The 23490-nt window shown below is 40.1% G+C and overlaps 1 protein-coding gene across 1 annotated transcript; it reads right to left on the bottom strand.

The window, feature by feature from the left end:
• Positions 1-21193: 21193 nt before the first annotated feature.
• Positions 21194-22663, bottom strand: LOC109204055 (uncharacterized). The gene is made up of 2 exons (XM_019364234.2): positions 22388-22663; positions 21194-22260 (listed from the first exon to the last, which is right to left on the bottom strand). Exons 1-2 carry the CDS (start codon positions 22595-22597, stop codon positions 21589-21591), a joined length of 882 nt encoding a protein of 293 aa, XP_019219779.1. The 5' UTR covers positions 22598-22663; the 3' UTR covers positions 21194-21588.
• Between the last annotated feature and the right edge of the window lie 827 nt (positions 22664-23490).

Raw genomic sequence — 23490 nt, forward strand, 5'->3', positions numbered from 1 at the left:
TTGGTTTCTTTGTTAGATTCTGTCTTATGGTTTATGTCTCTGTGTAATCCTTAGTTTGCTATATCCCCGTGTCCAGTCAGTGTCTGTGTCTTTAGTTCAGTCTGTGTTATGTTTCCTGTTTTACTTTGAAAGTCTGTGTCTTATGTTAATGTATCTGGTTTTGCTTCCCCTGTTTCGTTAGGCCTGATTTGCCCCAGCTGTGTTTCCCTCCTGTTGCCCATTCCCTGATTGAGCCGTCTGTGTATTAAGCCCTGTGTTTCTCTGTGTCTGTGTTGCGATCTACCCTTATCTTGCTGTGTGTTCTGTTAGTCTTCCGGTGTAAGTTTATTTTGATGTATCCAGTTATGTTACATTTGAGTTAGCATTAAAGCTGGTTTTGAGTTCAAGTTTGCCTCCGAGTGTCTGCACCTTGGGTCCTACTACCACTCCTGCCTGCACACAGCCTTCACAAAACACTTTCTCATTCAACAGGAAAATAAAAACTGCTGGTCGTTGCTAAGAGATGTATACATTGCTGGGCAGATAAATCATCCATAATAATTTACAAACTGTGTGAGAGAGTCAGTCATATAAAATGTGGGTGAAAGCCCTTGAATAATCTCTGATCAGTTTCTCAAAATACTTCATGATGATTAAAGTTCAGATCAGGAGTATCTGTGATAGCATGGCATACAGCCAATCTATGTGTCAAAGAGATTGTCATCAATCAATCTCTTGGACAACGAATTCTGTGTCATGGTCCTGGTCATGCAACCCAATGTTTCTGAGTTTCATGTTGTTTTGTTATTTCATCTGTATTCCAGTTTCTTTTCAGTTATCTAGTTATTCAGCCATGTTTAGTTCATGGTTTATTAGGTTCCCCTGTGTGTCATGTCTACGTCTCCATGTTTCCTGTTTTACTTTGAAAGAGTCCAGTATTTCTTTGTTCATCGTATTTAGTTTCCCTTCCTCTGCCCTGTCATTAGGTTCATGTGTGTCAGCAGTGTTCCCATGTGTTAAAGTTCCCATTGTTGTTTATTGTGTCTTATGTGTCATGTTTCTGGTCTGCCTGGTAAATGCTGTCATGCCTGTGTCTTGCCATGTTTTCCTGTTTAGTTTGAAAGTCCAGTTTTCATGTCATTGGCTGTGTCCCAATTCAGGGTATGCACGCTTGAAGTACGCACACTACGCGTACTACGTACGGTGCGTACTACAAGTACGGGAAGTGCAGAAGTGTGAGGCTTGTGAAATGGGACGGTCTAGCCTTCGTCGCGCTGTTCAGGTTGCCTAGCAACCATGATACTAACCGCGAAAATGTTTGTGTGACAGAAATGAAGGAGAAAAAATGTTTTGTTGGTCATTCATTTTTGTCATGACATCACTTTGATTAGTTGAGACCACAGGACTGTAAAACATGATAGTTGGGCTTCATTTCTGTACTGAACAGACATTTCAAGATTAGTTAGTAAATAATAATTAGCTAATGTTATTCATGAGACTAAAGTCATCTCACTGTGGTAATGTTAATATAATATGGACAATATTATATGTATTGTCAGATAGATATAGATAGATAGATAGAGATAGATATATATGAGCTTGAACTCTGGGTCAAAGATGCAAGTAGCAGTTATTTATATTTCCTATCACCTTAAATCTTCACTCAAAGACAAGTACCTCTGACAGTGTATATATAGATGTATTATATATAAGAGACAAACATTGTTCTTTCAATATGTTGGCATTACTAAATTTGGCTCAATGCTTATATATATATATATATATATATGTGTGTAAAAGGAAAATGTACGAGCTGTGAAAACTGTTTCTGATAGAATGAAGAGTGGACTGATATATGAAATATTCCTTTATTGGGTGAGAAAATCAGACCATGTCATAACTGCTTTAAGTCATACAGAATAGATATCAGAGCCTTAAACAGGCTGACTTCTGTTAAATGGGTCAAACTGGGCAGAAAGTCTACAAACACATAACATCCTTATAGAATATGATGTAACACTATAGATCAACTTACCTCAGAATATATAAAGCATATAAACAGTTACAGCAATATGATGCAACAAACACAGCAGTGCTACTAATCCAAAATACTCAAAGCTTCATAGAACTGAAACAAACAAATTGGACGGTCTAGCCTTCTGGTTAACGTCACCGCTGTCTCGGTGGAGTTTAAACAGCTGTGTCCCAAAACGTAGGCTGCATCCTTCGGAGGACCCGGCCTTCGCGGCCTACGTGGGCCGGGTCCTTCGAAGACCGAGATGGCCGGAAGTGCGAGGCTGTGAAATGAGACTGTCTAGCCTTCAGATTTGCGTCACCGCTGTGTCGGTGGAGTTTAATAAACTCAGCCGTCTGCTCCTTGCTATCTAAAATATAACAGGACACTGGCATAAATTCTCGACCATCTCACACTTCTGTTTAATCAGTTTTCTTTTGAACCCACCGGATGAATTAATAAAGTTTTATTTAATCTAATAATCTAATAACTTTGATCTTAGCCAAACTGATTTGCTCCAGAACAAATAAAGCACAGAAAAAAGCCAAACAATTACATTTTTAAGTTATCCGAGTGACTACTCATGTTTAACCTGAGTAGCGAAAGAGGGTCTGAAAACGATGAAGCGGGAGTCCGCTGCTCTTGCTGGCTCGAGTGATCATTGAACCCCCTGGCTAGCTATCGAGCGGGTGGGTAACATATGTCTCCGAAAACGTCGGCGCACTTTGCAAATATGCGATGTCTTGATAAACCAAGCAGATGTTTAAAGTTTGCACAGCTACTTTCTCGCCTGAAAATGTGTTAAAACTTTATTTTGTGACCCAGAAAGATTAATAAGGGTAATTTTAAAACTTAGTAGCGGCCGCCATTGTTGGAAACTGAAATTGGCTGGGCCGCGCTATGAAATCTGGGATATGGTGGGCCACGAAGGACACACCCGACCCATCCTTCAAATTCGGGGAAATGAAGGATGCATTTGTCGGCCGCATTCGAAGGAGTCGACGAATTGGGACAGCCTTCGTCGCCTGGCTGTGACGTAATCGGCCTTCAAATGCCGCCTCCGAAGGATGCAGCCGACGTTTTGGAACACAGCTATAAACTCAGCCGTCTGCTCCTTGCTATCTAAAATATAAAAGGACACTGGCGTAAACTCTCGACCATCTCACACTTTTGTTTAATTGGTTTTCTGTTTGACGTTTATTCAGCTGTGTGAAAACCAAGGAGGAACCCACCCGGGGGATTAATAAAGTTTTATTTTATCTAATCTAATCTAATAACTTTAATCTCAGCCAAACCGATTTACTCACGAACAAATAAAACACTGAAAAAAGCCAAACAATATCATTTTTAGGTTGTCTAAGTGACTTATATATTACGTTTAATCTGAGTAGCGAAAGTCCGCGGTGATCTGAAAATGATGTGCCGGGAGTTGTGCAGTTCTCAGCAGCTTCAGTGACCCTCGAGCTCTCGGCTAGCTATCGAGCTGGTGGGTAACAGACGTCTCCGAAAACGTCAAAGCACTTTTGCAAATATGCGATACCTTGATAAACCAAGCAGATATTTGAAGTTTACACAGCTACATTCTCGCCTGAAAATATGTTAAAGTTTATTTTGTGACCCAGAAAGATTAATAAAGTAATTTTAAAACTTAGTAGCGGCTGCCATTGCCGGAAACTGGAGTTTGGCTGGGCCGCGCTATGAATTCTGGGATATGGTGGGCCACGAAGGACACAACCGACCCATCCTTCAAATTCGGGAAAAGGAGGACGCATTTGTCGGCTGCATTCGGAGGAGTCTACGAATTTGGACAGCCTTCGGCGCGTCGCTGTGACGTAATCGGTCTACAAATGCGTCCTCAGGAGGATGCAGCCCATGAATTTGGACACGACCACAGGCTGCATCCGCGTTGGCCAAGGGGGGGACATACGCTGTTATCGCGATAACATGTGAGAATTCCCGGGGCAGGTAGTACGGACGCATGCTAACGGCTAACAGCTCAATGTCTCTGCTGCAGAGTTGTTCTTTTACAGCAGGGGTGGGCAATTCCAGGCCCCGAGGGCCGGTGTCCCTGCAGGTTTTAGATCTCACCTTGGGTCAACACACCTGAATCAAATGATTAGTTCGTTACCAGGCCTCTGGAGAACATCAGGACATGTTGAGGAGATAATTTAGCCATTTAAATCAGCTGTGTTGGTTCAAGGACACATGTAAAACCTGCAGGGACACTGGCCCTCGGTGCCCACCCCTGTTTTACAGTGATGTGCCCAGGGTTATACCATCTGTCATTCACAAACACTGCCAGTCCCCCCTCCTTTCCTCTTACCTCTGTCTCTCGTCCTGTCCGCTCACAGCAGCTGGAATCCCAGTAGTGTCACGCTCGTGTCCGGAGATAGCGATGTTAGCCATGACTCCGTTAGCATCATGATGCTACATTGCCGGTACTCCCTCTGTGACCAGGTTAGCGACGTGAGCTCATCCATCTTATTGGGCAAAGATCTTACGTTTCCAATAATTACAGAAGGAAGAGATGGTCGATAATGTCTCCTTCTCGGGCGACGGTGCTCCTTCCCAGCACGACACCCCCGTCTTTTCTTCCTCAGCTCGCTGGGAATGTCGAGTCTGTCCGCCGGCAGGACACAGCGCTAACAGCTGATCCTTACTATAAACAAAGGATCCCTGCTCTGGGTCCCCAGACACGGGTGAAAAAAGTAGAGAAAAATGACCAGGACTAGCACAAAACGGTAGAACATGGTTGCAGAGTCTAATTACTAATACGTTAGTTATAAAAAAATTACGAGGATTACAATGAACTTCAGTCTTCCTGATGTTTCTGAAATGGTGCATCTCTCAGTGGGTTAACAGAACATGTGACACCTTTCTGTGATGAAAGAAAGGGAACAAGTTTCTCCAAACCTCTGGAACGACGAAACCCAGCATGGTCTCCCTCACCAGTTTTCGCCCAGGATGGATGAAGCTGTTGATAATAATGTGGATAATCAAAAGAACAAATGACAGGTCTATGAAACATGCTGCTGTTTTTATTTTAAGTTTCCATGTTAGCAGCCTGTAGAGTGCTCTGTGAGTGTAATGGATCTAAAACAGTTTCAGTTTCAGTCCAGCTTCCCAGAGAGGGTCCCATTATGCATTCATAACATTTCAATGCACAGGCTGATAAAACAAGAAATATTACAAGGTAAAGATAAGTTAAATCATTTTTTCTTGTCTGCAAAGCATGGACACATTCTAAAACCTTTACACAAAAAACTAATAGTTCAATACAGCATGTACGCATTAAAAAAATAACAATGAATAACTGGAAATTACAGTACTTACTTTTTTAGAAATGTAAAAGTTAAAGAACAGATAACTGAACAAAAACATGACATTGGGGAGCAGCACAGTCCCAGGGATCAGCAATATGCGTATATGTGTGATGGTCGGATACAAGTGAGTTTCAGTTTAGTTTCTGTTTAGGTTATAAGCAGTTCTGGTGACAAAAGGTTGTCTTCTTTTTTCAGAGCACTCCTTCCTTCTGTGTTTGACAGTGACAAATAATAATTATAAAACAAAGTCAAGTTATTTAAATTTTCTATTCTATAATATTTTCAAATTTTTAAAGCTTCAATACATTTGTAAGAAGAGTTCGTGGTAAAGTTTTGAAATTATTTAACCATCTTTCATTATTGCATCATTGGGTTGTTAAGAGTGATCTTTGCAGGATGTCCACTCCCAAAGAGAGCAGCAGCAGTTGTTGCTACAGATAGCAATATTTAGTTTGTCTTAGTGATGAATACTCACGCTATTAGAAATGCTTTTGTGTTTTGTTTTGTTTTCTAGTTTTGAGAATCTCTGGAGTGCTTCTTCTGTGATTCTGTGAAAGCTGATAAAACCGAAGTATAATGGACATCAAAACAATCTTTCTTTCAAAAAGCAGGTTAGGTCAACAATAAAACTTTGAATGCTTTGAGTCTGATTCATTCTCACAACTTGAATGACTTGAATTGACTTAACTCAGTGTTATCTGGGTCATGTACATATTAGTTAGAAATGTCCACTATTAAAACAAAATAAGTACTGAGTGCATCAGATCTTGCAGAGGGAGTTTTGATTGCATTGTAAGTTAACTTTTATTAAAACATTAAAACATCATAAAAACTGAGACATCGTCAACAATGACTTAAGAAATAAAAGTTATTCTCACATTTTTATTAGTCATGTGCTGAGAGAAGATTCTCTCTTTCTTTTCAAACTCACCACCTCTGCCCAAGGGGTAAGTTCACCTGTGAACATCCCATTTCCTGACAGGAAACAGAGTGATAAGCTTCTAAAGTCACCAATGATGTCCAAAGATTTTTCAAGAATGGTGATTAAGCAAAAAAATGTTAAAAAAATAAATATGCAGGTATTAATAAATGTATGTTTGTAATGTAATCAGCATCCTGGTAACAAAGCAGTACTTCCAACGTGCTTCAACAGGCAGACCACACGTTTAATCATCCAATGACACGTGATTTGTTTTCAGCAACATCATCTGTGCTCAACTGCAGTATCTTCCCAGGCCAGGGACAGGACTATCAGGGAACCGAGGTCAACATGTTCTTGCTTTCTGTGCAGGAAAATGATGTGAAGGATAAATGTTACAAAGCAGGTTACAGAGAATTTGTTCTCCCCTGAGGCAAATTGCATTTTGCCTGCTGTTTACGGTCACAATCCTTTTAATACATATACCACTATCAAAAAATGTCGATAACAAATTAGTAAAATTTAAAACTGATTGTGTTACAAAAACTAATGCTTTCAATATAATTCAGCAGGAGTCGACCATCGCCTTACTGTATGGACAACTGATTATCTCACCAACAGACCACAGTTTGTGAGGTAGTGATAGGCAAAGTGAGGCTCTGTGAAATACTGAAACATTCATCGAAATTGTACTGGAAATCTTAAACCCATCTCCACAGTGACGCCTACTGGCCACTGACTGTAATAAACAATGTATTTCAGAAAATAGTATTTTCTCCCTCTTTTAACACATGTGAGGCTGTTTCACTTGCTGAGTAATTTAGTGCAATGCACACTAAGCCAAATCGTAAAATATACCGAGCAAACACTGCTATGTTGTTGTGATAAACACACAGGTTTTCAGTTGTTTTGGGGACTGAGTCAGCTTCATTTTATGCAAGTTACCTGCCCAGTTTTGCAAACCTCAAAGAATTGTTTGACTGAAGCTTTATGTGAATGTCATTAGGTTTGTTCTACATGCTGTTAAAGGTACAAACTGCTGTGATGTCAGGTTTTATTTTTTAATAATTCAAAGGTGAATATACAAATAAACAAGACTAAATGTTCTTTCTTCTAAATAACTAAAAGATAATGGCTTATTTCACAGTGGCCCATGTCTTTTTAAATCTGAACATGTCTTGGTTCACAAGTTGCTCAGTGGTGGACAAAGAACCTTTCCTTTTCTTTAATTGTAATCTATAATGCCGTGGATGACACAACTCGTGACATGGATATGATGTCTGACTGACAGGTTTGGATTACATTAAACTTGCATGCCTTTGTTCTGTTGTTAATGCAGCCACTCTGGGTGTTAACAGTCCATTCAATCATCCCAAGCCAGGAGATGAATAAACGAACACAGCGCATCTCTGCTGATATGAGTTTGCTATTTTCTGCTGGGAAGCATCACGGAGAGAGACAGGAAATGACTTCATTGTTTTAGAGGGCCAGCGGTCTCATGGCCAGTCCCTTAGACCCCATAGAGGAGGTTAATGAGAGGAGGGTGTTAGCCAAGCAAATGTCCATCCATCATGGACAACAGTCAAACTCATCACCTGCATGTGGAGGATCATATCAGGCTGTAGTATAACAAACACATACAATAGATACCTGCTAAAATACACACGTATATTCTATCACTCCCACTTCCCAATTTCCAGTACTCCCATTTTTTATTTGTTTTTTTATTTTTATTTTTTCTAAGATATCTTTAATTCACTCTTTCTTCCTGACCTTGGTGATGCTGTAACATGCGAATTTTCAGATTTCCCCAGTGTGGGATACATAAAGTCTATATCTATGTCCAGTGATGGGAATAACAGCGTTACAAGTAACGGTGTTACTTTTTTCAGTAACAAGTAATCTAACTGATTACTATTCCTATCGTTACAACGCTGTTACCCTTACTAACAAGAAAATGCGGTGGTCGCATTACTATTTTTCAACAGACAGACGGTTGAAGCTGTGTTCAGCTTACTGCACCTTATATCAGTTGCATGGAAGTAGCTGTCTACGTAAGTAATCTGGGCGCTACAGCTTTAAACAGCTGCGCTCGCTCCCGCGGACGGCAATCACTTTCTGGTAGACGATCACTTTTTGGCAAAACACCTGGAGCTCAGGGAGAAAAACAATCACATGAGTGCTGCAGTTTGACTGAGGAAGAATATAGTAGTCGTGGTAAGCCAATCACATGACCACTTTAAGATTACAAAGCAACAAGGTGATATATACCAGTTTGTAAATTGTGTTGATAGGCCACGTAAAACCAGAGTCATGATAAACAATATATACGCACCGTTTTTTCCTCAATATTTTATTCACGCTTGCTGTCTAAGGACAGCGCAAGCAAGCACTCTCTGCTTATGACCAAAAAAAGTTTAGGAAGAGGGGGAAGTTTTAGGGGTGACGGCGTGAAAGAGAGAGAGAGAGAGAGAGAGAGAAAGACAGCAGAAAAAGAGAGAGAGCGAGTTTTGAGATGTGAGAGATTTGTGACGTTTAGCGTGTTTGGAGTGTGTAGTTAATGTGTTGTCTTGTGTAGTTAGTGTGTAGTGTTGTGGATAGTTTTGTGTTCACTGTAAAAAAAAATTGTTGCGAAAACGTAAAAACTCAAGGCAACCCACTGCATTTACGTTTTTAGGTTCTGATGGATAACTTATGATTTCAAGTTTAGGAGAAAAGTTGCTTCAAGTAATGTTTTTGTGTTTAGAAGACTAATAACTGTGCTTTTTCTCAACTCATATTTTATTGTTCCACCAATGTAATTCCTAAAGTTTACACAACATATATTTTTTTGTTTTGCCAATCAATTTCCTAAAGTCTAGAAAAAGTATCCTTTATAGTTTTCATGAGGTTTCATGACAGAATATCAAACATATCTTGATTGATAGTCACTAACAAACAGATCAAACCATCAGATGGCAGGATGTGAACTCTTCTATCTGGTTTCCATATATGGAAACCAGATCGAAAAGGAAAGGAAGAGGACTTTATTTGTGGCTGAATGTTGTCAGTATGTTACAAATGGCTGATCTCAAAACATTGTCAGTGGTGCAGTTGTGTTTGAACACAATAAAGTTATTTGAAAATCAACATTGTGTAAACATTCATTAATACAACAGGGAGCACCTCATGAAAACTATAAAGGATACTTTTTCTAGACTTTAGGAAATTGATTGGCAAAACAAAAAAATATATGTTGTGTAAACTTTAGGAATTACATTGGTGGAACAATAAAATATGAGTTGAGAAAAAGCACAGTTATTAGTCTTGTAAACACAAAAACATTAATTGAAGCAACTTTTCTCCTAAACTTGAAATCATAAGTTATCCATCAGAACCTAAAAACGTAAATGCAGTGGGTTGCCTTGAGTTTTTACGTTTTCGCAACAATTTTTTTTTACAGTGTTGTGTGTCAAAACAATGAGGTGACTGCTGTCTCCAGGTAGAAACAGGAGTGATACACCTGCTGCTGCTGTCAGACCTGCAGGTATCAGGCTGTGATGTTCTCCTTTATAGTGGACAGAAATTATTTTTTTGGAGTGGCACAAATAATTTGTGTGGCATCTTATTGAATGCAGAACACCTGATTGTTCTGTAAATAGTTTGAAATGGTTATTTAAAAAATAAAGGTAACAGAAATGAAAATACCTCTCCAGATAATGTGCAAGATGTAACACAAACTGAGCTCATATAGTAGCAACTGGGAAGTATTCCAAGCCATCATTTGTATCAATGCTAACAGCCAGTAGCATTAAGGTTTGTACCGGTGGTTCGCAACCAGCGTGATGTGAACAAAGCAAGACATTATGAGGTTGTAACTGTGTTTCGGGCTGATGAAACCCTACAATAACACAGCTTTTGTTAGTTTAAAGGAAATATCCGGCAGCACAGCAACATTCTTCTGTACACACCGTAGAACATGTATTACTGAAAAACCCAGGATATCTAGATTAGTGCCACATCACTCTCTAATCGTTGTGTTCAGTAAAACAAGAGAACAGAAACAGAAAATGGCTTTGACACATTCACTTGCCAATTTGTGTGTTTCATTCAATTCAAATATTCTTACTATATGCCAAATGCAAAGTTTTGAGACTGCTATCGCTACTATAACAACTTCTATTATATGGAGGACCACAAGAGCCACGCGCATCGAAATAAAAATCTCTGTGCTTTAATAATGAATTGTAGAATAAATTCTGCAATTGTAAATTCATTTTTGAATTCCAATTTAATAAACTGCATTTCAAAATCCTTTTTCCAATTGCATTTCAAAATCCTTTTTCCAATTGCACTTTAATAAACTGCATTTTAAAATCCTTTTTTCAGTTGCACTTTAATAAACTGCAGTTCAAAATCCTTTTTCCACTTGCAATTTAATAAACTGCAGTTCAAAATCCTTTTTCCACCTGCAATTTAATAAACTGCAGTTCAAAATCCTTTTTCCACTTGCAATTTAATAAACTGCAGTTCAAAATCCTTTTTCCACTTGCAATTTAATAAACTGCAGGTCAAAATCCTTTTTCCACCTGCAATTTAATAAACTGCAGTTCAAAATCCATTTCCCTTTCCTGTTCGCTCCGGGATTAGCTCCTGGATTAGCTCTTCGATTAACAATTTGCTGGAGGCTATTCAAATTAGCCACACCGTGGGATGTAAGGAGCTCTCTGATTGGTTGGTCAGACACAGGCTGTCTGCCAGGCTGGATTTTTCTAGCTCAAAGCTTCTCCCTGCTACAAAGCGTGTGTGCTTGTACAAAGGCCGTTCAGCGTCGGGATTTACACTCGGCTCGACACGGATATGTGAAGAATGAAGGGACCCTGCAGCGAAACAGAGAGCCAACCTCTGACTGAGTGCCCGTTTACTCAGTCTGACCACCTGTTGAAGGTAAGGTGCTAACGTGGCTAACGCTAGCATCACCGCACGTAGCCCCGTTATTTTAAGATCATCTTAGCTAATGAAAGTTTTACGTCGCAGCTGTACGAGCTCGCTACGTGTTTTGTAAGCTGCTGTGCTCTTCACAAATAAAGCTGGAAGCAGCTCAGACTGTTAGAACCAGCACTGAGGCCCGTTACATTTATACAGTGTTAGAGCAATGGCTCCAACCTACAGCCTTTAAAATAGCGATTACAATGCTGACAGTAAACTCGTCAGTCCAGATGTTACCACATTACTCTATGGTACTTGGAGTTAAAAACAACTGAGACAGGTTGATTAAAATAACAGCTGTCAGTTCTCTCATTCCTTATATCAAGACTGGAGATCACACTACTGATTTCAGTTCATTTAATATGTGAGTGCACAGATTCATTCTCAACTGGACATAAATGATGATCAAAGGTTGTATATATGATGAATTCATCAAATCCCAGCCTCTAACACAGTGCGCTGAATCTTAGCTTTGAATGTCCAGTATATTCTAATCAGTGCAATTTAAGCATTCACTGAACCTATAGTATCTACACCTGTGTGGCAAATGTGTGGTAAAGATACAGATAATGAAATTTAATTATTAATACAATATACATCATGAAAAATGAAAGCTGAAATTGATTCAGTTTAGTACTTTTCTCTGTATGCTCTGTGATTATAAAGGCCTTAAATTCTGTGATATATACTGTAAATGATTTTCACAGAGGTCTTAAAGTACTTAAATCACTGCTGATAGTCTGGTTGTTTACATCTTCACGTTTTTGTGTCTGTAGGGCTGTTTGATGACGATTTGGACTCCTCTGGGAGATGAGGACACACCCACATCTGTTCCATACTGCAGCCATTGATGGTGTTACAGCTCTGAGTCAGCTTTGGGCCATCAGATGCACACACTGGAAAACCAGCACCTGGACTTCATGCAGGAGAGACGGCCTCAGTGATGGACTCTGCATCCTCTAATCTCTTTCTTCTTTAACACACAATTAAAATCACTCCAAAAGAGTGTAAACTTACTGAGGAAGTCTCTAACTTGTACACATTTGTACATTTACTTGTTTTATGAGTTATTTTTAAGAAGAGTAAAGTTATTGACATAAAGTTGTTATTCTTCTGTATTTATTCTTTTGTATCATGTACCACAGTCATACTGAACTTTATAGACCTGGTGAATTGGAGAAAACAAAAGATCACACACACACACACACACACATATTTTATATATATTTATCACTCATCTAGGTGACTTCTCCAGTGTCACGGGTGACTGATGAATGTATCTCCCACTGGAAACCACTGTGTCCAGTTAAAGTCAATCAACTTTTTTTAAGGAGAGTTGTTAGATGCTGTGCTCATGAGGACAATGGGTTTTAACTTGCAGCACAACACAAAGCTGCCATACTGGATCAACGATCAAAACACTTAATTGAGCAGAATTAAGTCAAAATGTAATATCCTCATATGATGACACATCACACATGATCCAGCATTGTTCTAAGAATGCAAACTTTCTTATTGGAAGTTTCCACAGCTGCCAGAAAGGGACAGATTTCTGTCTGGTCTTAATGAGTGGTCGTTGCTCTCTTGTTTTCTCTGGAATTGCTGCACAGAGGATGTAACACCCATGATAAGCACTGAGGTTTGTGTCCTTGTCAGAAATCAGCAATACTCAGCTTCCAGGTAAGGAAGAGTGGAACCAGAAGATATTCAAATGCATCTCTCCACAGCTGCTGATGAATTCTACAAAAAACAAAGTTTGTTAAAAACATTTGCAGGTGAATCACCACTGATTTATCAGTGACATCCATTTACTCAAAAATTACTGACAAGTGGATAACACATATATATATATATATATATATATGTATATATAAAATTTCAAAATGTCCTGTACAAAATGGAACTGTATATGACAAATGTGGTGTGGTGCTTGTGGAATTTTTAACAAGGACCCTACAAAACTTTACAGTACTCATGCTGCCAAACTTTTGACAGCTAGGTGTGCAGTAGGGCTGGGTATCATCACTTATTTCTAGAATCGATTCGATCCACGATTCGATTAAATTCGATTTGAATCTGGGAAATTTTGACAGTCAGAAATATAATTCAGATCAGTACATTGACATATTTTTGTATCTATAAAAAGGAAGCTGACACACGCAAGTCTTTATCAAAGGTGTGAGCGTCACAGCAGATGCCTTTGTGTCAAAGTAGCTGAAGATAAAACAGAAAAACATGAAGGTGGTTTTCCTCGCCTGGGATTTTATAAAAATATTCTGCAGTACATCAAAAACGAAAGAAAACCATTAATCAACATATGAACGTTACCTCTGACGTTACAGTGGTTTTATTAGAGACACGGCTAAGCGTTTTGCATTTTGCATAATTTTAAAAAGTTTTAATTTGTTCAGTATTGAACGGCAGAAATTCGGTTTTCTTTTCGGAAGAATGTAAAACGAAAAAAAAAAAAAAAAAAAACAGCGGCCGACAGCGCTGTAAACAACAGTAGAGTTGTGCGTAACAACCAAGCGAATAATGCAGAAAACAGTACACAGCGAGAGAGAGAGCTGTGCATGAAGTGTGATTTTATCGTGGGTGAAGCAAAACAGTAAAAGTCAGAGGGAATTCATGACGATGTTTACGTGAAGCGTAGTTTGGATCTTCTTTTGCTGCTGGTTCGGTCAATATTGTTTGGAGAGAGATAAAACTAACAGCTTTAGAATCAGCGCAAAAAGGGCGTGAACACAAAGTGCTACCCGCCGAAATATCAGAATCAGGGAGCTGTCGGCTTTCAGCACCGACCGTGTCCATGCAGTTGTTGTGCCAGAAAGTGATTGCCGTCCGTGGGAGCGCGCGCAGACAGAATCCGTGTACCTGCTCTCATTTACTGTCTTAGCTGTTTGGTGGTTGTTGAAATTTTGTGAGGTTTCACTCGAGATTCTGGCTTTTCTGGCAAAATAAATAAATATTTAAAAAATCGATTCAGGATTTTAATGAATCGATTTCACGTTATCCAAGCCAGAATCGATTTTAATCGATGAATCGATTATTAAAACCCACCCCTAGTGTGCAGTTCCTGCTTTAAATGCATTCAAAATCTAAGTGATAAGAGGCCAGAAATGTTTGAACTCGCTTATGAACCTACATCACTGAGGCCGTCTCTCCTGCATGAAGTCCAGGTGCTGGTTTTCCAGTGTGTGCATCTGATGGCCCAAAGCTGACTCAGAGCTGTAACACCATCAATGGCTGCAGTATGGAACAGATGTGGGTGTGTCCTCATCTCCCAGAGGAGTCCAAATCGTCATCAAACAGCCCTACAGACACAAAAACATGTGAAAATGTAAACAACCAGACTATCAGCAGTGATTTAAGTACTTTAAGACCTCTGTGAAAATCATTTACAGTATATATCACAGAATTTAAGGCCTTTATAATCACAGAGCATACAGAGAAAAGTACTAAACTGAATCAATTTCAGCTTTCATTTTTCATGATGTATATTGTATTAATAATTAAATTTCATTATCTGTATCTTTACCACACATTTGCCACACAGGTGTAGATACTATAGGTTCAGTGAATGCTTAAATTGCACTGATTAGAATATACTGGACATTCAAAGCTAAGATTCAGCGCACTGTGTTAGAGGCTGGGATTTGATGAATTCATCATATATACAACCTTTGATCATCATTTATGTCCAGTTGAGAATGAATCTGTGCACTCACATATTAAATGAACTGAAATCAGTAGTGTGATCTCCAGTCTTGATATAAGGAATGAGAGAACTGACAGCTGTTATTTTAATCAACCTGTCTCAGTTGTTTTTAACTCCAAGTACCATAGAGTAATGTGGTAACATCTGGACTGACGAGTTTACTGTCAGCATTGTAATCGCTATTTTAAAGGCTGTAGGTTGGAGCCATTGCTCTAACACTGTATAAATGTAACGGGCCTCAGTGCTGGTTCTAACAGTCTGAGCTGCTTCCAGCTTTATTTGTGAAGAGCACAGCAGCTTACAAAACACGTAGCGAGCTCGTACAGCTGCGACGTAAAACTTTCATTAGCTAAGATGATCTTAAAATAACGGGGCTACGTGCGGTGATGCTAGCGTTAGCCACGTTAGCACCTTACCTTCAACAGGTGGTCAGACTGTGTAGACGGGCACTCAGTCAGAGGTTGGCTCTCCGTTTCGCTGCAGGGTCCCTTCATTCTTCACATATCCGTGTCGAGCCGAGTGTAAATCCCGACGCTGAACGGCCTTTGTACAAGCACACACGCTTTGTAGCAGGGAGAAGCTATGAGCTAGAAAAATCCAGCCTGGCAGACAGCCTGTGTCTGACCAACCAATCAGAGAGCTCCTTACATCCCACGGTGTGGCTAATTTGAATAGCCTCCAGCAAATTGTTAATCGAAGAGCTAATCCAGCAGCTAATCCCGGAGCGAACAGGAAAGGGAAATGGATTTTGAACTGCAGTTTATTAAATTGCAAGTGGAAAAAGGATTTGAACTGCAGTTTATTAAATTGCAGGTGGAAAAAGGATTTTGACCTGCAGTTTATTAAATTGCAAGTGGAAAAAGGATTTTGAACTGCAGTTTATTAAATTGCAAGTGGAAAAAGGATTTTGAACTGCAGTTTATTAAATTGCAAGTGGAAAAAGGATTTTGAACTGCAGTTTATTAAATTGCAGGTGGAAAAAGGATTTTGAACTGCAGTTTATTAAATTGCAACTGAAAAAAGGATTTTAAAATGCAGTTTATTAAAGTGCAATTGGAAAAAGGATTTTGAAATGCAATTGGAAAAAGGATTTTGAAATGCAGTTTATTAAATTGGAATTCAAAAATGAATTTACAATTGCAGAATTTATTCTACAATTCATTATTAAAGCACAGAGATTTTTATTTCGATGCGCGTGGCTCTTGTGGTCCTCCATACTATTACAACCATTCACACAAAGCGCCTATTACACACTCTTTCTGATAACATCCACCGACTATGAAAATAAACTGTTCTCATAGCAAATATCTCGACCAGAAGACTGTGTTTGAACATTCGATTTTGTGCGATTTGCAGAAAATTTCAAGACTGTCTAATTTATATTGCTTGACTCGTTTATTCTCCTGCCGAAAGTGAAACTCTTACAAATACATATCCCATTGGTTCAGATCCAAAAATACTCCTGTCATCAACTTTCAGTCACAAAACTGACACTGAGCCTAGATCTAGCAGCTTTTTAACATCAAAAGAAAGCTTTGTCCTGCTTCTTCTTTAAAATGCAAGCTTTTGTAATAAACGGGTATTTTTCATAGTTTTTTTCGTGTTTATATGACCTCCATAAAACACCTGTGTTAGAACACATTGTGACAAAACTTTAGTTATATCACAGACACATGGTTGTTAAGAAGAGACTAGCCTCAGTCTGTTCCAGTTCCCAGCACATTTCTCTTCTCTTTTCCTAAGTCCTTACTGTAACCCATGACTCACGTTAAGTAGTATAGGACAGCCAAAAGTACAGACCAGTTGCTAGGTTCAACAGGATTACAATAGGAACTGAGGTGAATGCGAAATGAAATGGCTGGAGACAGGAAATGAGTGACAATAGTTATTATTTTGTAGAAAAGTGAAAATAAAATGAAACATTTTACAATTTCCATAATAACAATAATAATAACCTGTCATAACAAAAACACAAAAAAACAGTCCTATTGAGCTCAATATTTCAGTTTGTCCTTTTTTCCAGCTACCTCACATATCTTGGCTGCACTGCTCCAAACCTAAGCCTTGCAGATTATATGCTGCTGCTTCATCTATATGTCAAGGAACATGAACATGTTGCTTTTGTTGTATTGGCTCAGATGAAGAATCACTGAACATTTCTCTGAGCAGAAAAGAACAACCATGCAGACACTAAATGCTGTATGCCTGTTACCTGCTGCTGAGATGCAGTAGTCCTTGATGGGTCTGTCTAGCACAACCCCTCGCTGGAACGAGACAATTCAACTAAAACAGCAAAAAGCAAGACGCAAGTCACCAGAGCTCTTTGATCTCGTGCACGAGGGAGAGAACTATGACACGCGCCATTCCTTCGCTTGACCCCAGTCGCTCTCGTCTGCTCCCTTGCAACACTGCTCTTTATTGAGGTTATATGAATATGCATAAGTTCATTAACATATGACGTCTTACATAGGCGTACACGTGAACAAAGGGTACCAGTCTGTGCATAGTGTAGGTATGTGTGTGTGTGTGTGTGTGTGTGTGTGTGTGTGTGTGTGTGGCCCTGTGTACGACTCCCCAAAGCTGGTGCCAGGAGTCTAGCGGTCCATCTAAACAAAGGGCGCTTACACTCAAACAGATATACATGTGTTTGCTATACCATATATCAGCAGGAGAAGATATGACCTCTCTCATGACCCTAGGAGGTGTGTGATCTATACCAGAACACTCTGAAGAGGAGTGAACGCACTCCCCTCTTTACACTACACGGAGTTGTTACAGACCTCCTAGGATGAGACATTCTTTCAATCTACAAATGATTATATACTTCTAAGCATATATAAATATATATATTTCTAAGCATAAATGACAATCAATAGTATAAACCTAACAGTCCTCATTTCCATTGCAGGCTAGAGTTTTATTGCAATCATTTCCATCACTTGGGTGTCTTTCTTTGGCTCTGACGGAGGTGGACTCCCCACTCTCCCTCACCTTATCTTTCCTGCTTTACTTCTTATGTCCTTCTCTAGTCTTGTCTAACTCTAACCCTCAGAGAGTCTCTGGGTCTTGTTCTCTAAAACCTAAAGAAGAATTATGGATTTGATTAACTGGTCCCTAAATGCAATTGACACCCTCTTCTCGACGAGGAGCCTTCGGGACAGCCCGAGTGTACTGGCCGGATACACAATGGATGGATGATAGAAGTTGTGCACCGTGTGCCTGGCGGGACTGTCGATTGAGGACATTGAAGACATCTACCTATTTGGAACCACGATAATGGGGTTCTTGCTGATCTGACTGGCCCTGGCTTATCGGAAATTGAAGAAAGCTTAACTGGGTGAAAGGACACTCTCTGAGGCTGAAAACAGGACGCAGATGCACACTCACTCCCCTCCCCCATTCCAAACTCCTCTAATGCTTGCCCCCCATGCGATGCAGACGGCGGGTCAGCTGGACTGCCTAGAGATGCCATGACCCAATGCTGCTGTCTACATTGGCTTACTCTAACCCCTTTAGCCAACCCTGTTGCTTGCCATGTGTTTTCATGGTGTTGAAGATTCATGTGATTTTGTGCTGAGGATTTTTTGTTTTCTGTTCTCATACTCATCCCCTATCAGGAGCTCAGTCTGAGTAGAGTTTCTTTTTTTCCTCCTCCACTGCTCTTACATTTCATTCATACATGCACATTTCATTGTTTTTCTTTATGCTACCTGTTCGGACCTGTCTCCGCAATGTGATGTTTGTGTCATGTATGTATGGTTGGAAGGGGTATGATTTTGCTGCAAACAACTGCAAGCGACAAATAAAGGCTTTATTCATTCAGATTAGAAGCATTTCATAGGACCTGTAACAGTGCTTTCTGAGTCTAGATCATCAAAAGTTGCTGCGCAGGTAAGCACAAAGTACCGTAAAAAATTAAACTTACTGTGGTTTAGGTGTAATGAAAGGAACTGCACACACAAATTATAATTACGTTTTGTTGTTGCCGACGATATATCATCACGTGTATGAATAAGGTACAGTATACAGTATCACTGAAAACCAGAAATACCGGTTTAAGATGCTATACTGTTCTCTTGCCTTTTCACCCTACTGTCTTTACAAATGCAAAGAAAAAAATCTGTAACTGAAAGTTATTCCAAGCAATAATTTCCATCCATCATAATTTTAGAAGAAAGCTAATGCTAACAGCCAGTAGCATTAAGCTTTTTTCTTTGTTGGATCAGTGGTTCTCAACCGGTGTGATGTGAATGAAGCAAGACATTTTGAGGTAGTCAGTTTGTTTCAGGTTGATGAATACCACAATACAACAGCTTTTCTTAGTTCTAAGGAAAGGTCTGTCAGCAAAGCAACATTCCTGTGTACACTCTGAAGAACATGTATTACTAAAACAGCTATTGTATCAGGATTGCTGTCTTGTCACTCCCTAACTGTTGTGTTCAGTAAAACAAAAGAACAGAAAATGACTTTTACGTACTCACTGGCCAGTTTGCTGTGAAGAAGAAGTGCTCAGTGCTTTGTGTGAAGCCACCAGCAGCCTAGACCTGTTGAAGCTTAATTAAGGGAGTTTTAATGGATACCTGTTCCAGCTTTAACCATAAACTGTATCAAAAAGTTTAAAGCATAAATTTAAATGTTGTATGTCTGTCTTAAAAAGTATTGTACAGATTTACCAGCGGTTATTGAATTGTCCCCACCAATAATTTGATCTCTTCGAGTAAAGAAAACAAAACCCGATAGAAAGAAAAAAAAAGATCTGTCAACGTCTCATTCACCTAGCGGTGCAGAAAGAGTTAAATGACGTTCTCTACTGGAGTCCTACCTCATGTGACAAATATGGCCAATGTGGTTGGCTGTGCCTTTCAGGGAGCTCTGTTTAGTTTTAGCAGCGGCAAGCTCCTCTCCTCCTGCGCGGAACTGCAAGTAGGAGAGGAGGATGGCAGCAAAAAGGAAGAACCTGGATATAGGAAAGTATTTTTCAAAGAAACCTGTAAGTCACTTAAAGCCAAGTTAACTCATAAAATGTGTCCGTCATAATAACGTTACAGGCTATGCTAAGCTTTGGTCTAAAATTGTATGTAACCATGAATAACGTGTTTTGGAAACTAACTGCACAACAGGCAGCACTATTAGTTCTCTCAGTCTCAGAGTAGCATTTCTAATTTTGATTGAAACTGTCAGAGAAAACGGCAGCCTCGAGCAAGCCAGGATATTAGTTTACAGAGGCTGTTAAAATTATATATCTAACGTTAAAATGTTGGTGACACAATAATTTCATCCTAATGGCACTGACATATTCATAGGGTTAATTTTTGAGACAAAATATCATGAGGTAGTCATGATTTTGCAAATATTCCACCTTGTAGTGCAGTTTGCACAAATTGTTTTAAAAATGCACTCACCCTACAAACATTACTGATGAGTCAAGATCTGCACAAACTGACAGAAACACTGAAGCAGCTACCCATTTTATTCTTATTGTTATGTATGTCCTATTTGTCAGGCGACAGAAGAACCAACACAAAGCTCAGAGGTGATACAAGATCACAGGTGAAATTGGATGTTGACTTGTTGGTTCATTACTGTATTTGAAGCACATGTGTGACTGCATGTATTTGGAATGTCTCACTGTTATTTATCAGGTGACAGAGGCAGCTCTGCCATGTTGTAGCTCGGACAGAGGTGAAGAGGCGAGGTCACAGGTGACTGACTGATGATTTGGTGCTATAGATTAATGAGAGGAGAAGGCATGTGTTTGGCTCCTTCACATAGTGGACATTGAGTTGTTGTGTGGGGCACCCAGTGGCGGTCCTAGCCTGTTTGGCGCCCTGGGCGAACACCCCCTCTGGCGTTGTCTCTGTATGATAGCGACCTGTCCAGTCTGTACCCTGCCCCTGTTACCCTATCACTTCTGCAGCCCAGATAAAGATAAGAAGATGGGTGGATTGGAAGTTGCTGTAAATCCGTTGAATCTTATTTTTGTTGAACATTATGTAATATGAATACAACATGTACTACAGACATAAGTTACATTTCATTCATTCAACAAGATTATCATTGGAGTAACAAACAAATATTTTACTAGTTCATGTAACAAGACCGACTTTTGATGTGCCAAAGTGTTTAAACAATATAAGATGAATTTAAATCTAATTAGACTAACGTGGTACAAACATGTTGGTTGAACAAAAGTCAAATTAATTGAATGCTACTGTTAATATCATGTTAAACCTACACACATATATCGTGTTGACACAACACAACCAAGATGGATTACAGTTTTTCTCGATTGCTAAAACACATTTCTTGAAACTACGCCTCATATCCGCACAACAGTAAACACAAATCCATAACATCTCACTCAATTCCCCAAACATCCTATTTCCAGGTCAAAATGAAGCTCTACACCCAAAACTATTCACTCCTGCTGAAAAACCGAACTTTGCCCTCAGACATCAAACACAAGCCCTCAAAAACACACACACTACAACAGAGTTTTGCACACTGGTACAATTAATTCAAAACAATAGTTCCAAAACAATTAGGTTGCTTATGGTTCTCCCCTTCAAAACCCTTGTCACATGATAAACACAAAAGACGCAACCAATGTATGTACAGTGGCACATTGTCATTCATGTACTATACAGTACAACACACACCAGAAACATTATCCCACCACAGCATCTTGTCTTTGGTCTGGGTCAGGCCAGAGAATCTCATCCACATCACAGGCTATATTGGCCCCAGCCAGGCAGCGGGGGTAAAATCCTCTTGCATGCCTGATCCACCCCTGGCATGCATCTACTGATATGTCTAGGCAGGCCTCTTCCATGGCCTGAAGGAGGTGAACACGGACACAAGGTTCTCGGTCATACACTTTCCACCGCCATGCCGAAAATAACTCCTCTATCGGGTTCAGAAAGGGGGAGTATGCAGGCAGAAAGATATTAGAAAACCTTGGGTTATTGGTAAACCAGTCACGAACCAGAGCAGCGCGATGGAAGCTGACGTTATCCCACACAACAACGTAGTGAGGCTGCTCTGGCTGTGCTGGTTCCCTGTAGTCCAGCTGGAACATATGTTGTCTTAAACCATCAAGAAAAGCAAGGAGAAGCATAGTGTTATAGGGTCCTAGTACGGCATGGCGGTGGAGTACCCCTCGTTGGCTGATGGCTGCGCACATAGTGACATTCCCCCCACGCTGACCAGGGACATTTACAATAGCCCGATGGTCAATTATGTTCCTCCCCCTTTTCCTTCTTTTGGTCAGGTTAAAACCTGCCTCATCCACAAAGATCATTTCATGGGGAACAGGCCGTCCTTCAATCTCAAAGATTCTCTGCAAAACACATAACACAGTAGAGTCAATCGGTACCCTGAACCAAAGTTCAAGAGTGCTGAGATGGCAGCATAAACTGCCATGCTGTGATGGTACACAATACCTTATACAGTATCAAAACTCATACCTGAACATATTCCACACGTTGGTTTTTCACTCTGTCAGAGTTTCGTTCGAAAGGGACTTGGTATGCCTGTTTCATCCGGAATTGATTCTTTCGGAGGATGCGGTCAATTGTGGAGAGGCTGATGGCATTTATGCCTCGAAAAAGATGATCATCCTCAATCACTCTCCTTTGAATCTCTTGCAGGCGGATTACATTATTTGCAATTACCATGTTTACAAGTTCCCTCTCTTGCTCCTCCGACAAAAGCCTTAACCTGCCTCCACCAGGTGGTCGTCTCTGTGTGGCGTCTCTGTCCTCTTTCTCCACCACGTCCTCCTCCTTCACCACGTCCTCTTTCTCCACCACGTCCTCCTCCTTCACCACGTCCTCTTTCTCCACCACGTCCTCCTCCTTCACCACGTCCTCTTTCTCCACCACGTCCTCTTTCTCCACCACGTCCTCCTCCTTCACCATGTCCTCTTTCTCCACCACATCCTCCTCTTTCACCACGTCCTCTTTCTCCACCACGTCCTCCTCTTTCACCAAGTCCTCTTTCTCCACCACGTCCTCCTCTTTCACCACGTCCTCTTTCTCCACCACGTCCTCCTCTTTCACCACGTCCTCTTTCTCCACCACGTCCTCCTCCTTCACCACATCCTCTTTCTCCACCACGTCCTCCTCCTTCACCACGTCCTCTTTCTCCACCACGTCCTCCTCTTTCACCACGTCCTCTTTCTCCACCACGTCCTCTTCCTTTGCATCTCTTTGGATCCATTGTTTCAAACCTGAATGAGCTGACTTTGGCCCTTTTATCTATCCATCGCAGGTTCTGATTGGTGTGTGCTAAATTTTGACTCCTAGTGTTTCCACCTGGTTAATTGTGTGCTAATTGGGCTCAAGCTATGCTGACTTAAGTTAACATCATTGCATGCTAGTGCTTTCTACATGACTACATGGTGTAAGCACTGTAAAATGTAGGGATTTGTGTGTAGAGTTTTGCAGTACCAGTTCACCAAATTTGAGTCATGTGTCAAAGCAGGGAATAGTGTTTATAAGATAAGATAATTCTTTATTGTCATTGCACAGTCATACATAGTACAGTAGTACAATGAAATTGGAAAAAC

The sequence above is a fragment of the Oreochromis niloticus genome, linkage group LG11 (assembly GCF_001858045.2).
Source record: "Oreochromis niloticus isolate F11D_XX linkage group LG11, O_niloticus_UMD_NMBU, whole genome shotgun sequence".
NCBI classification, from domain to species: domain Eukaryota; kingdom Metazoa; phylum Chordata; class Actinopteri; order Cichliformes; family Cichlidae; genus Oreochromis; species Oreochromis niloticus.